The following is an 11721-nucleotide window of genomic DNA, read 5'->3' as shown; positions in this document are numbered from 1 at the left end:
TGAGATCTAGGCCCCCTCCCCCCAGGCATGGCTCTTTGAAGAAGCCTTCTTTGTTTCCAATATCATGGATATTTTTTTTAGTCCTGAATTTTTTACTAGAGATTGGAGTTCTATAAGAAGTACAATAGGCAATTAATCAATGAAGGAGCTCTTACCAATAATGTTCCACATATATTTTCTTCTCTGTAAAGTTGAGTATTTGTATAATTCCAAGTGAATAAGATCCTAATATACCAATGATACTATAATTGGTTGTATCTGATTCAAATGTATGTTTACTGCATTCAGAACTCAGATCTCGGATGACAGCATGAGGATGAAACCAGAGGAGAAATAGAGCTAAAAAAATCCTTTTGAACATTCGCAGTTTTCTGAGCCAGTTCATGCTGACCTCCTGCATAGTGACCAACATGCCAGTTGGTAGCTATTCACAGAGTTTCCTAAAAATCAAGTTCATATCAGAGGCAAATATGCCTTCCTATGTTTCCATCTAAGAAATAATTTCAAGATTCAACCAGGCAGTGCTCTGCTGGATGTGTGTAAGAAATACACCTCTTCAAATTTTGAACAATTTTGACCTGAATTGAGCTTGTTAACCAAACATTTCTTTCCTCATAAAGCCACAGGGTTAACTAAAGATACGATTATGTAGAAAAAACAAATACATGACACAGCACATACTATAAATTGCTTTCCATGTTGAGGCAGGAAAAGAACTGAGGAAATGAGTGATACCCACCGAGGAGGCATGAAGTGGAAAGGAGTTGTTCCTGCCTCCCTGACAGGAGGGTGAGAATCATCCACCAAGAAGTCCTCTACCTCAAAGGGAGAACTTGATGATTCAGATCGGTTGTTCAATAAAGTCAACTATAACTCACAAATCATTGCCTACTGTATCCATTTAGTGATATTGGTTCAAAAGACAACCCTCGATAATAAGAGATGAATTAAGAAGGGCCATTCCTTTTCCTAACCAGTTGCTCCTTGGTGTTCAGCTGAGGCTTCACTAAAATAATGTAGCATTTGGGAAAGAAGATGCAGCCCAACAGCCCAGCACTAGAAGTCAAGATGGAGAAGACCTCCACGGCCACCATGGATTTCCCTTTGGTGCTCAGATATGTTGGGATAAAGGACACCCAAACACTGCAGAACACAAACATGCTGAAGGTGATCAGCTTGGCTTCATTGAAACTGCCAGGCAACTTTCGGGCAAAGAAAGCCACAGTGAAGCTGAGAATGGCCAGAAAGCCCATGTAGGCCAGGACAGTGTAGAACATGACCTCTGAGCCTTCATTGCACTGCACTGTGATCTGGCTGACCTGGGAGTGCATGTCCAGCTCTGGGAAGGGGGGAGAGGTAACTATCCAGGTGGCGCAGATACCCATTTGAATGAGAGAACAGGGAATAATTACAGATGTTGCCAGCCTCTTCCCTGCCCATTTCATGATGCTGTTTCCTGGTTTGGCAGCCATGAAGACCAGAACCACAGTGATGGTTTTGGCCAACACACATGAAACTGAGATGGAGAAGGTGATACCAAATACAGTTTGCCGCAGAAGACAGGTCACCTTCCCAGGCTGGCCAATGAACAGGAAAGAGCAAAGGAAGCTGAGCAGAAGAGAGGCCAGGAGGGTGCAGGTGATGCTCCTGTTGTTGGCCTTGACGATGGGAGTGTCCCAGTGCAGAACAAAGAGCCCTGTCACCATTATGGTGGTCAAGGAAGATAAAAGGGCCAAGGAAGCCAAGGCTGCTCCCAAGAGCTCTCCATAGGACAAGAAAGTGATGCTTCTGAGAATGCACCGGTCTTGCTTTTGATTTGGATACTGATCCTCTGGGCACTTCTGGCATTGTTCAGCATCTGAAATTAACAAGGAAGTTCTTAGTGACAAAGATGTTCTGAAAGCTTCATCTTACCCGGAATCTTTATTGCTTAAATGTAGTCAGAGAATTTGACTTTGTGTGTAGAAATCAGTTGGCAACATTAATATGATAAAGGAATATAGATTGCTACTTTCCCTAGTTCTTGAGTTACACTCAACAGGTGCTATATGAAAATGTAATAGGGATTGAAAAAATAGGAAGAAAAGGGTGTCCTTGAGGGGGGGGACTCTTTGTCAAGTCAGACTTCCTCCATGGCTTTCCTGTTTTGTACCCCTCTCCAATAAATCTGATTTTAGAGAACCCATTTGTACAACTGACATAAGGAATTGATCCAAATGTATAGCTCTTTTTTCTCATTTCTTCTTCCCTTACCGATTTGCAATGAAATCCTCCCTTCAGGGCACTGAGAACAGCTATAGCAACAGACTTCTTTCCCCTCCAGAGCAATCTTGCTGGATCCAGGTCGGCAGCTCTTGACACATGTTGAAGATGGCACCACCTAAGAGCAGCACAAAGAAGGTTTGGGGATGAAAAAAAAGTACTTCTAGCACTGCCAACATATTGGGAATTTCATACAGATTTCAGAGCAATACCTGAGGAGGCAGCTCAACTGCTATATGATATTACATCTTGTGAAGTCACATCATTTGATGTCACATCAAAATAAAAAATCTACTTCTCCAAATCCTCCCCTTCCTGTGAGGTCATTTCAACCTGCCAAAATTCCTCTTTTGAATTTAAATGTCCTATCTCATATTATTCAACCAAAACCCTTTCAAAATTGCCACAAAGTAGGTTTTTTAGGATGAAAATAACATACTTGTAGAGTGGCCAATTCCAGAATGGGAAATTGCCAAATAAGAAGTCTACAGACTCAGAACAGAATAGCTTGGAAGAGGGGTAATTAACAATGGAGTAGCACAGGTATGTGAACTTTTGTAGATTAGAAACCATGCCAATAGACACTAGGTGTTGAGGCCCAGGTGCAAAGTCATCTTAGAATGGTAAGAGTGCCCAACTTCGCAGGAGTGAAGATGTAGTCCAAAGATGGTGTGTATTAATTGAGCACCCACAGATATTTATATGTTGAAGAAACATGCATCACTCTTTTTAAATAGACTTTGTTTCAATAAAACAGTTTTTGTTTATTTTAAGAAGATAGTCAAGAACATATTCTTGGTGAGGTGTTTGAAGTTATAAGACAATTAATTTGCCAAGAATGTGTATCCTTAGGAAATGGCACAACTAGCTAGTATTAGGACATTATCTCAAAACTCAGTAAATATGGGGAAATGAATTGACTGGAAGCATCTCTTCAGAAGAGGATCCAGCCTATCCCTTGCTTATCTTTGGGTAAGATATTTTTATGGACTCGTGTAATTGGTCTAATGTAATTATCTATATACCAGTAACGGATAGGATACATTTCTTTGAGATACTCTGGGTTAAGGATGTACACACTTATGTTTTAATAAAAATGACTAAATCGAAGCAACATTCTCTAACAGTATTTCTTTTGGTTGAAAAGTGTGACACTGAGAGATCTCTGCTACACCTCTGAAGATGCCAGATGGGTGCTACACCTCTGAAGATGCCAGTCACAGCTGCTGGTGAAACGTCAGGAACTACAATGCCAAGACCATGGCAATACAGCCCGGAAGATCCACAACAACCATCGTTCTACGGCCGTGAAAGCCTTCGACAGTATTACTTTTGTGTTTTACCCATAACAAACCAAAAGTATTTGAGGTGTGATCATCAAAAAGCCTAGGCCTTGCTAGTCTTTAAAGTGCTACTAGACCTGAATCTTGCTTTTCTAGATCTCCAGGGTTTCTTAAGTGCAGACTTGATCTCAGTCAGGTCTGACAGAGTCATTTAGAACAATTACTTAGATAACTGTTCCACATACTGTAGAAAGAACATTTACCCACCACTAATATTTGCATAAAACTTTTTCCCTTAATGGTGTGTGTTATGTGCTGTCAAATTGCCTTCAACCTATGGCGAGCCTATGAATGAAAGACCTCCAAAACATCCTATCATTAACAGACTTGCTCAGATCTTACAAACTGGAGGATGTGGCTTCCTTTATTGAGTCAATCCATCTCGTTTTAGGTCTTCCTCTTTTCCTACTGCCTTCCACTTTTCCTAGCATTATTGACTTTTTGAAAGAATCTTGTCTTCTCATGATGTGTGAACAAAGTACTGTAGCCTCAGTCTTGTCATTTTAGCTTCTAACCCATAATGATAGTCTGATCAAAGGAAAGAAACAGGAAAAGCAGATTGTAGAGAACATTGCTACCAGCTACAATGTGTGAACTGCACTACGGTTTACACATTTTTCCTGCCTCCAGCTCCTGGCCTTTGGCTGCTGGCTTCTGCCCTGTGACCTTGATCAAGCTGGCCCATTGGATTCAGGATGGGTCCCAAACACATGCCATTATTGTTCATTGTTTGTGCATTTAAATTGTATCTTTATAAAGTATATTGATAGCATTCTTATTTTTTGTAAACAGCGTTAGACTCGGTGGATATTGAGCAAGTCCGTTGTTTTAAATATTTAGGAACTGCCTTTCAGGCTTCAGGCTCTAGAAAAGCTCATGTGGACCATGTTACAACAAGCGCAGCTAAAAGTGCGCGAGCGATTGAGAAATTTTATTGGTCTTCTGGGGGCCGGAATGTTGCAGCAGCAGTCAAGATTTTCAAGGCTAAGTCTCTTGCCCAATTACTTTATGTGGCGCCCTTGAGCATAACAACACATCAGTCTTATTGGCAGTCACTGGAAAAAGTGCAATCCAAGTTTTTAAGGCACATTTTGCAGGTTCCCTTTTGTGTCTCTAATGCACATATTCGTTTGGAATCCGGTATGGTCACTGTAAAAGCACGCCTGTGGATTGCTACCATTGTCTATTGGTTTAAGCTAATAACTAATCCCTCCGGCTTAACCGGTTTAATAGCATGGGATTCTAAAGTACCACTTTGGATCAAAGAAACAGAGCGCAAATTGGGTTATTATGGTCTTTCCAAACAGTTTCTGATTAATATGGAACATGACATGGTCAAACCCTTTGTGAAACAAAGAATCCTGGATATTGAAAGGCAGAACGACTTGAGTCAAGTCAAAGGGTATTTCCCAGGAATAGATAGCCTAAACCAAGTGATAATGATGCCTTACTTACAAAACTTGGATAAAGCAGATTATAGAAGAGCAGTTACCCTCCTCAGAATGGACACGTTACCATCAGCGGTCATAGAGGGCAGATATGCAAAACAACCACTCGAGAAAAGAGTATGTATATGTGGGGCTGGAAAGATAGAAACTAGGGGACACGTACTCTTCGAGTGTGAGCTTTATCAAAATATTAGGGCAATCTTCATAACTCCAATTTGTAATCAGTTCCCAGGTAGAAATGACAGATTCTATCTAGATAAGCTTTTAGCCGATAAGGACCATGAAATTACATTAAAGGTAGCAAATTTTGCTGTGCAAGCCATACGGATTAGGAAGTATTTTACAGGGGGAAATATTTAAATATTTTATAATGTTAAGGATTTTAATATTTAATAATTTGGTCTTAGGCACTCAGGTTTTAAGGTTTTAAATATTTAAGACTCTGTACCCTGAAATTTTAGTGAATAGATTTGTAAATAATATGACTTACCATGACTGGGTTGTATGCTATTATTGTGTGGTCTATGACCGTAATAAAGATTGACTGACTGGTAAACAGCGCAGTTGTCTTCAGGAAGAAAGGCAATGAACCAATATTCTAACAAACTATAAATTTGTCAGATCAGAACATCTAAAGTTCAAGTAAAACACTTTATATCTGTTTAAATGTGAGATGCCACACAACAGCATTTTAATTGTATCTTTAGAGTTTATATCGATCACATTTTTAATGTTGTTCTCTGCCTTGGTTCTCTTCAGTCAAGAAAGAAATGAATCAATATTCTAATGAACTATAAACAACACATACAGTTCCTCAGATGTGACCATCTAAAACACTTCATACCTGTTTAAACTTGGGATTCCACACAATGGCGCTTCTGTTAATGGTGAACTCCTGGCCTACAGGAGCTTGCAGGTCTATGTTTCCAACTTGGACTCTCTGAAAGGATTCATTGGCGAATGCAATGGTATTAATGAGATCATATCCAGTGGCCAGTTCTCCATTTTCATCAAAGAAGATTTCATCCCCAGCGCTATTATTAAAGCGAACCTTTCTCAGAAAAGAGTTCAGCTAGACAAGAAAAGTTTACAACATTAGACAAACACAGTGAGAGCAGATTGTGACTTGACACTTTGCAACATTTTGACCACTTCTCTTTCAGTTCAATATTTCAGTACTCAAAGAGACAAATGGCCAAATTTTGGATTTTCTACATCCACAGGAACTCTTTATTTGTTTGTTTGTTTTCTACATTTGCACCCTGCCTTTCTCACTGAAAATACTAATCAGAAAAAAATAGAAATAAGGAAAAATACAAATCAGAGAAAACAATGAAGAGCGCAAGACATTGAGAAATCACTAGGATTACAGAAATCAGAAAACTACGCAAATAGTTTAAGCCATGACATGCCATACATAATTCCGAGATGCAATAAACATTGCAACAAACAGCACTCCTATTCCCTTTTAAGAAAGCACTCCCAGACGGTTCCATTTTATTGTAATTCTGATTTCTTTATAAATTGCCCTCTTGAACACTTTTATTTTGTTATCTCCCCACAAGTGAAGCACCTTGCTATAGATCTTATCTCTCAGCATGAAACTGCACTAGATCTGCATTGCCCACTTACCCATAACTGTCATTCGATTTGCTCCCTGACGGGTTTTCTAGAAGGTTTGCATCTCAGACTACTCTCTCCTTACTTGGGGATTCTGAAAGGAGACTCTTCACCGCTTCCACTGATCTGGCCCATCTTCCCATCCTTCCTGCTATTGCTATAGCAGCGGAAAATGGCCAGTCTAGGCTGACCCTTAAGGAACGGGCCACCAACAGTGTGTATCCTAGCCAGAACCTATCTCAAATAGCAGAGGCTGATTAATTTTGAAGAGGTTACAAATATGGAAGGGATCTAGCCTGGATAGCCCAGGTCATCCTGATCTCATCAGATCTCAGACGATAAGCAGGATCGGCCTTGCTTAGAAAATGGATGGGAGATCTCCAATAGAAAACTACCTCTGTTAGTCTCTTCTCATGAAAACCCCACCAGGGAGGGGGGTCATCCTAAGTTAACTATGACTTGAGGGCACTCTCCATTCAATAAATAGAGAAGAAGAGATTGGAGAACAAAATTAAATCAGAGCTTCCTGTTATTTTCTTGCCCTTCTGGGAGCATGAATAAATATAACATTTGGGAGTTATCCTAGAGGAGGTGGAGAGGCAGACTCCAAAACTCAGAGTTTCTTAAGAACTTGGGAGCGCAGTTCACATCAGGAGCACATAGCATGGAGGAAGAAGCCTCGAGTGAAGATGAAAGTTCTATGTGATGCCAAAGAAAGAGGGGGACTACAATTACCAAATATAAGATTATACCATGAAGCAATATGTTTGGTGTGGCTCAGGGAATGGATGTTGTTAGAGAATCTTAAACTTTTAACACTTGAAGGATACAAGAAACTCTTTGGTTGGCATGAGTACTTATGGGATGATAAAATTAAAGCAGACTCTATGTTCCTGCATCATTATATTAGACGAAGCCTCTACATGGTCTGGCAAAAATATAAAAAATACTTGGATGAGGGTATCCCAACGTGGGTGGTGCCACTGGAAGTTATTGATCGGAGAACAATTTACAACAGAGAGGAATGTTTGTCATATAAGGAGGTGCTGAAAATGGAGCAAAATATGATTAAAACAGGAGAAGAATTATCCTCTCACTATGGATGGTTCCAATACAGACAGATTAAAGACTTATATGACAAGGATCGTTTAAAATGGGGATTTAAATGGAAAAACTCTGAACTGGAAGAAAGTATACTACAAGAAGGCAAGAAAAGGATTTCTAAAGTTTATAAGATTTTGTTAAAATGGTATACAGAAGATGAAATTGTTAAAGTCCAGATGGTGAAGTGGGCCATAAATTGTAATAGAGACATAACAATGGAGGCATGGGAATACTTGTGAAAAAATACATTGAAGATATCGACTTGTATGAATATTAAAGAAAATGTTTATGATATATAGATGGTACCTAACGCCGAAGAAAATAGCATATGGGAACAACAAAATGTCAGACAAGTGTTGGAAATGAAAAAATCATGAAGGTTCATTGTATCATATGTGGTGGACCTGTGAGGTAGCAAAGCAGTTCTGGGGAAATATTACAGAAGTTATGACTGAAATTTTACAAATCCCAATAAATAAGAACCCAGAACTGCTGTTGCTAAATCTGAAATTAGAAGAGATTCCCAGGCAACAAAGAACTTTATTATTCTATATGACAACAGCGGCAAGAATTTTATATGCTCAGAAGTGGAAGACGCAAGAAGTACCATCTATTGAAAATTGGATACAAAAATTGCTGTACATGGCAGAAATGGACAAAATGACGAGAAAGTTGAGAGAACAGAATCCAGAAGAATTTCTTAATGACTGGGGTAAACTAAAACAGTATTTGGAAAAGAAGTGGGACGTAAAGGGACAATTATGGTTCTTAGATAACTATTAATTTTGCAGAAAGGAAGAGATACTGATCTTTACAAGAGAAGAGAGGAGATAAGTTAGAAACATAATGTAACTGATAGTTTGATGTTAGGTTTTGTTTAATCTAATATATATTATATATTTTACTAGTGTATTAAGATAGTTAAGAATAGAAAAGGGGATATAAGTAGTAGATTTAGACAGCGGGTTGGAAAACTGTTGGAAGTCTTAGATTAAGGGGGGAGGGGAAAGGGTGGGAGAATATGGAAGTGAGGGTTTTAATTGAAAATCTGTAATATTAATTTTTACTCACCCAATATATTTTTTTTAAAAAAGGAGCACATAGCATGGAGACATGGGTCATAGATCTCTCCTCCCCTACCTCGTTTTTCTGTTACACTACTGGCAAAACATTAGTTGCTAATAATAATAATATAACAGTATGCTTATGTACTGCTCTTCTAGACAAATTAGTGCCCTACTCAGAGCAGTGAACAAAGTCCATGTTGTTATCTCCACAATACAGCCAGAGAGCTGGGCTGGCAGGAGAGGCTTTCCCAAGACTATGTGCTAAGCTCATAGCAGTAGTGGGATTCACTGACTCAGAGCCCAACCACTTAACCACTATGCCACAGCAGCTCCCATGAGTACTGAAGATCATCACGTTATGTTTCCACAGTGGGGTAGACAGCGCACACACATGTGCAGATACACATACACACAACGAACTGATTCAGAGTGGGGAAAGGGCATGGAAGTTATGTCCAAAGTCCTTCTGTCCACTCGCCATGTTCTTAATTGGAATTGGACCCACCATACCAACTGATATCTTCCCCTGAGCCCTTCTCATTATTAGCTGGCTGTTAAGTTATGGAAAGAGCAGATAGAGTGCAGACCCAATTACTGTAATTTTTATTTGAATCCTGAGGTGGAGTACTAGGCATTTCTTCACATTTTTACAAAGATCCTTAATTGACTCATTTTCAAAACCCACTGCAATAATGAAGTCTGACAAAAAGGGAACATAGACTCACCTGCCATGGCTGAATATCCCCAAACTTCCATCTGTCTCCATGGCTCGTTGCTCTCCATTTGACAAGCGATGAATGCAGGGCATGGAGAGCATGTGCTACAGCATAAGCCGCATTATAGATGCTGTAGCTATGGCCAGACATTCTCATTTCAAACATAGACCCAGGGAGGTTCCTCAGCTTCTCTTCCCCAGTGCAGAGGGGAAGGTTTGTTGAAAGTTGATTAAACTCTGGGAAAGAACACTTAAATGATTTTTGCCAGAAATCGAGGATGAAAGGAACATTCCCTGGACCTATGCTGTCAAGGAATTCCTCAAATCCTGGCACCACTTTTGTGTGCAGGTCAAAGGACAAGGTACCATTGAGGGATTGTGCTGGGAAACCATCCCAAGCAATCACGGCTGTGAAATCCCACTGAGCAGTTATGATCCACACCCTCTGCATTGGAGGCTGGTCATCAAATTCATATTCCAGCAGAATTACTCGTAACTTATCCATGGACAGAATATCCCCATGAACAAGAATGACATTCATTTCATACAACCAGAGAGAAGAAGATATGCTGTCTATGATTTTACTTGGATTGTCATGCAGTATAATTGGCATCAGTTGTGTGAAAGCGAGACAAATGCTGTTCTGGAGGAGCCTGGGTCTCAGGGTCTGCAGAAAAGATTCTCCACTCTCATCATCAGACGTGAGGAGGCCGACCCATGTCCATCCAAAATGCTTGAGCAGCTGAACGATCCCCACATACTGAGCGTTTTCACTTGGAACCATCCAATAGAAAAAAGGGAACTTAATCTTATCACTCAGCACTGGATCAAAGGAGCCATAACTTAGCTAATACAAGGGGAAAATGTATTTTTAATATGGTGAACTGCATCACTCAATTTTTTAAAACAAGAGTTACATCTTTGATGCAATGGATTTCATCCTCCCACTGATGTCACAATACAAATCTTCAATTACTGGTTTTACACATATATACTTTTTTTTTAAAAAAAAGTTGATTATTATCTTTCTGACTGAGCTAATATAATGAAAATAAAATACTGAGAAAAAAACAGTTTCATAAGCCATGAGTTATGTTTTTGACACAATAAATTGTTCCACCAACTAATATTACAAAGCAAATCTTAACATTTGAGCCATAACTAGAAAAGCCTTGTTTCTCATGTTTCTACAAATCTTACTATGAAACTCTGAGACTGAGGTAGAGTCTAATGGGGAGGAATGTGGCCTGGGGAGATTTTTGAGCTAGACATTCCAGTAGAACCTCAGGAATTATGACAATCATCTTTCAAGATATTAAAGGGAGTCATTAAGCAGGTGCCTAGTAGCAGAAATACAAACAAAACAAAGCCACAAACATCACGATCAGCTGTTCACAAGCAAACTGCTTGTGAGGGCCCCATTCTAATTGAACAGGTGGCTGTTGCAAGTGTCATTTGTTGCATTCAGCAGCCATTCATCAAGCCAGACATTCTGGCACTGGCTGCAATCAATTCCCTTGGCAACAGAGGCAGGGACTGCCTGAACTCTGTCTAAACTCCTGCGGTTGCCCTCGAAATCCCAATCTAAGCCCAATTTAGCTTGATAGGTAGGTCTTCCATGGAGTTCAAAATTTGTTACAAGGAAGCAAAGATCAGGGGAGAGCATTGCAGACAGTGCAAACAAAGCAAAGACCTAGCTTTGCAGACACTCAGTGCCAAGCTACACATGACGAATGACACCTGAACAGCAAGTGTATTTCTCCCTGTTCACTTGCCCTCCACTAAATCCACTTGCCGTTCAAGTGTCATTCGTCATGTGTAGCTTGGCCCTCAGACAGTACAAGGGGGAGCTTTGCAAACAGTGCAAATGGGGCAAAGACCCAGCTTTGCACACAGTACAAGGGGGAGCTTTGCAGATAGTACAAAGGGAGCAAAACCCCAGCTTTGCAGACAGTACAAGGAGGAGCTTTGCAAATAGTGCAAAGGGAGCAAAGACCCAGTACAAGGAGGAGCTTTGCAGACAGTAAAGGGGAGCAAAAACCCAGCTCTGGCTTTGCATTTGCAAACAGTGAAAGGGAGAGACAGCTGCTGTTGGTATTTTGATAGAGAGTGCATTGGAACTTGAATTTTATTTGTGGGTGTACCTCTTCAGGTTCCAGGGC

The 11721-nt window shown here is 40.1% G+C and overlaps 1 protein-coding gene across 1 annotated transcript; it reads right to left on the bottom strand.

Annotated features, from left to right (window-relative positions):
• Positions 1 to 947: 947 nt before the first annotated feature.
• On the bottom strand, positions 948 to 10064 carry LOC129339561 (vomeronasal type-2 receptor 26-like). Its single transcript, XM_054994141.1, has 4 exons — positions 9570 to 10064; positions 5898 to 6125; positions 2254 to 2380; positions 948 to 1858 (listed from the first exon to the last, which is right to left on the bottom strand). The coding sequence occupies exons 1-4, from the start codon at positions 10062 to 10064 to the stop codon at positions 948 to 950; spliced, it is 1761 nt and encodes a 586-aa protein (XP_054850116.1).
• Positions 10065 to 11721: the final 1657 nt, after the last annotated feature.

The sequence above is a fragment of the Eublepharis macularius genome, chromosome 12 (assembly GCF_028583425.1).
Source record: "Eublepharis macularius isolate TG4126 chromosome 12, MPM_Emac_v1.0, whole genome shotgun sequence".
In the NCBI taxonomy this organism is placed as follows: domain Eukaryota; kingdom Metazoa; phylum Chordata; class Lepidosauria; order Squamata; family Eublepharidae; genus Eublepharis; species Eublepharis macularius.
Note: the sequence above shows the minus strand (reverse complement) of the source record. Positions and strands in the feature narration are given on the sequence as shown.

What these genes read in the sequence shown, in the direction of transcription:
- LOC129339561 (XM_054994141.1), bottom strand. Translation starts at nt 10,064, where the DNA reads ATGGATAAGTTACGAGTAATTCTGCTGGAATATGAATTTGATGACCAG. An exon ending in GGGATATTCAGCCATGGCAG is followed by an intron (nt 6,126 to 9,569) that starts GTGAGTCTATGT and finishes TTTCTTGTCTAG; the next exon opens with CTGAACTCTTTTCTGAGAAA. An exon ending in GGAATCCCAAGTTTAAACAG is followed by an intron (nt 2,381 to 5,897) that starts GTATGAAGTGTT and finishes TGCTGCTCTTAG; the next exon opens with GTGGTGCCATCTTCAACATG.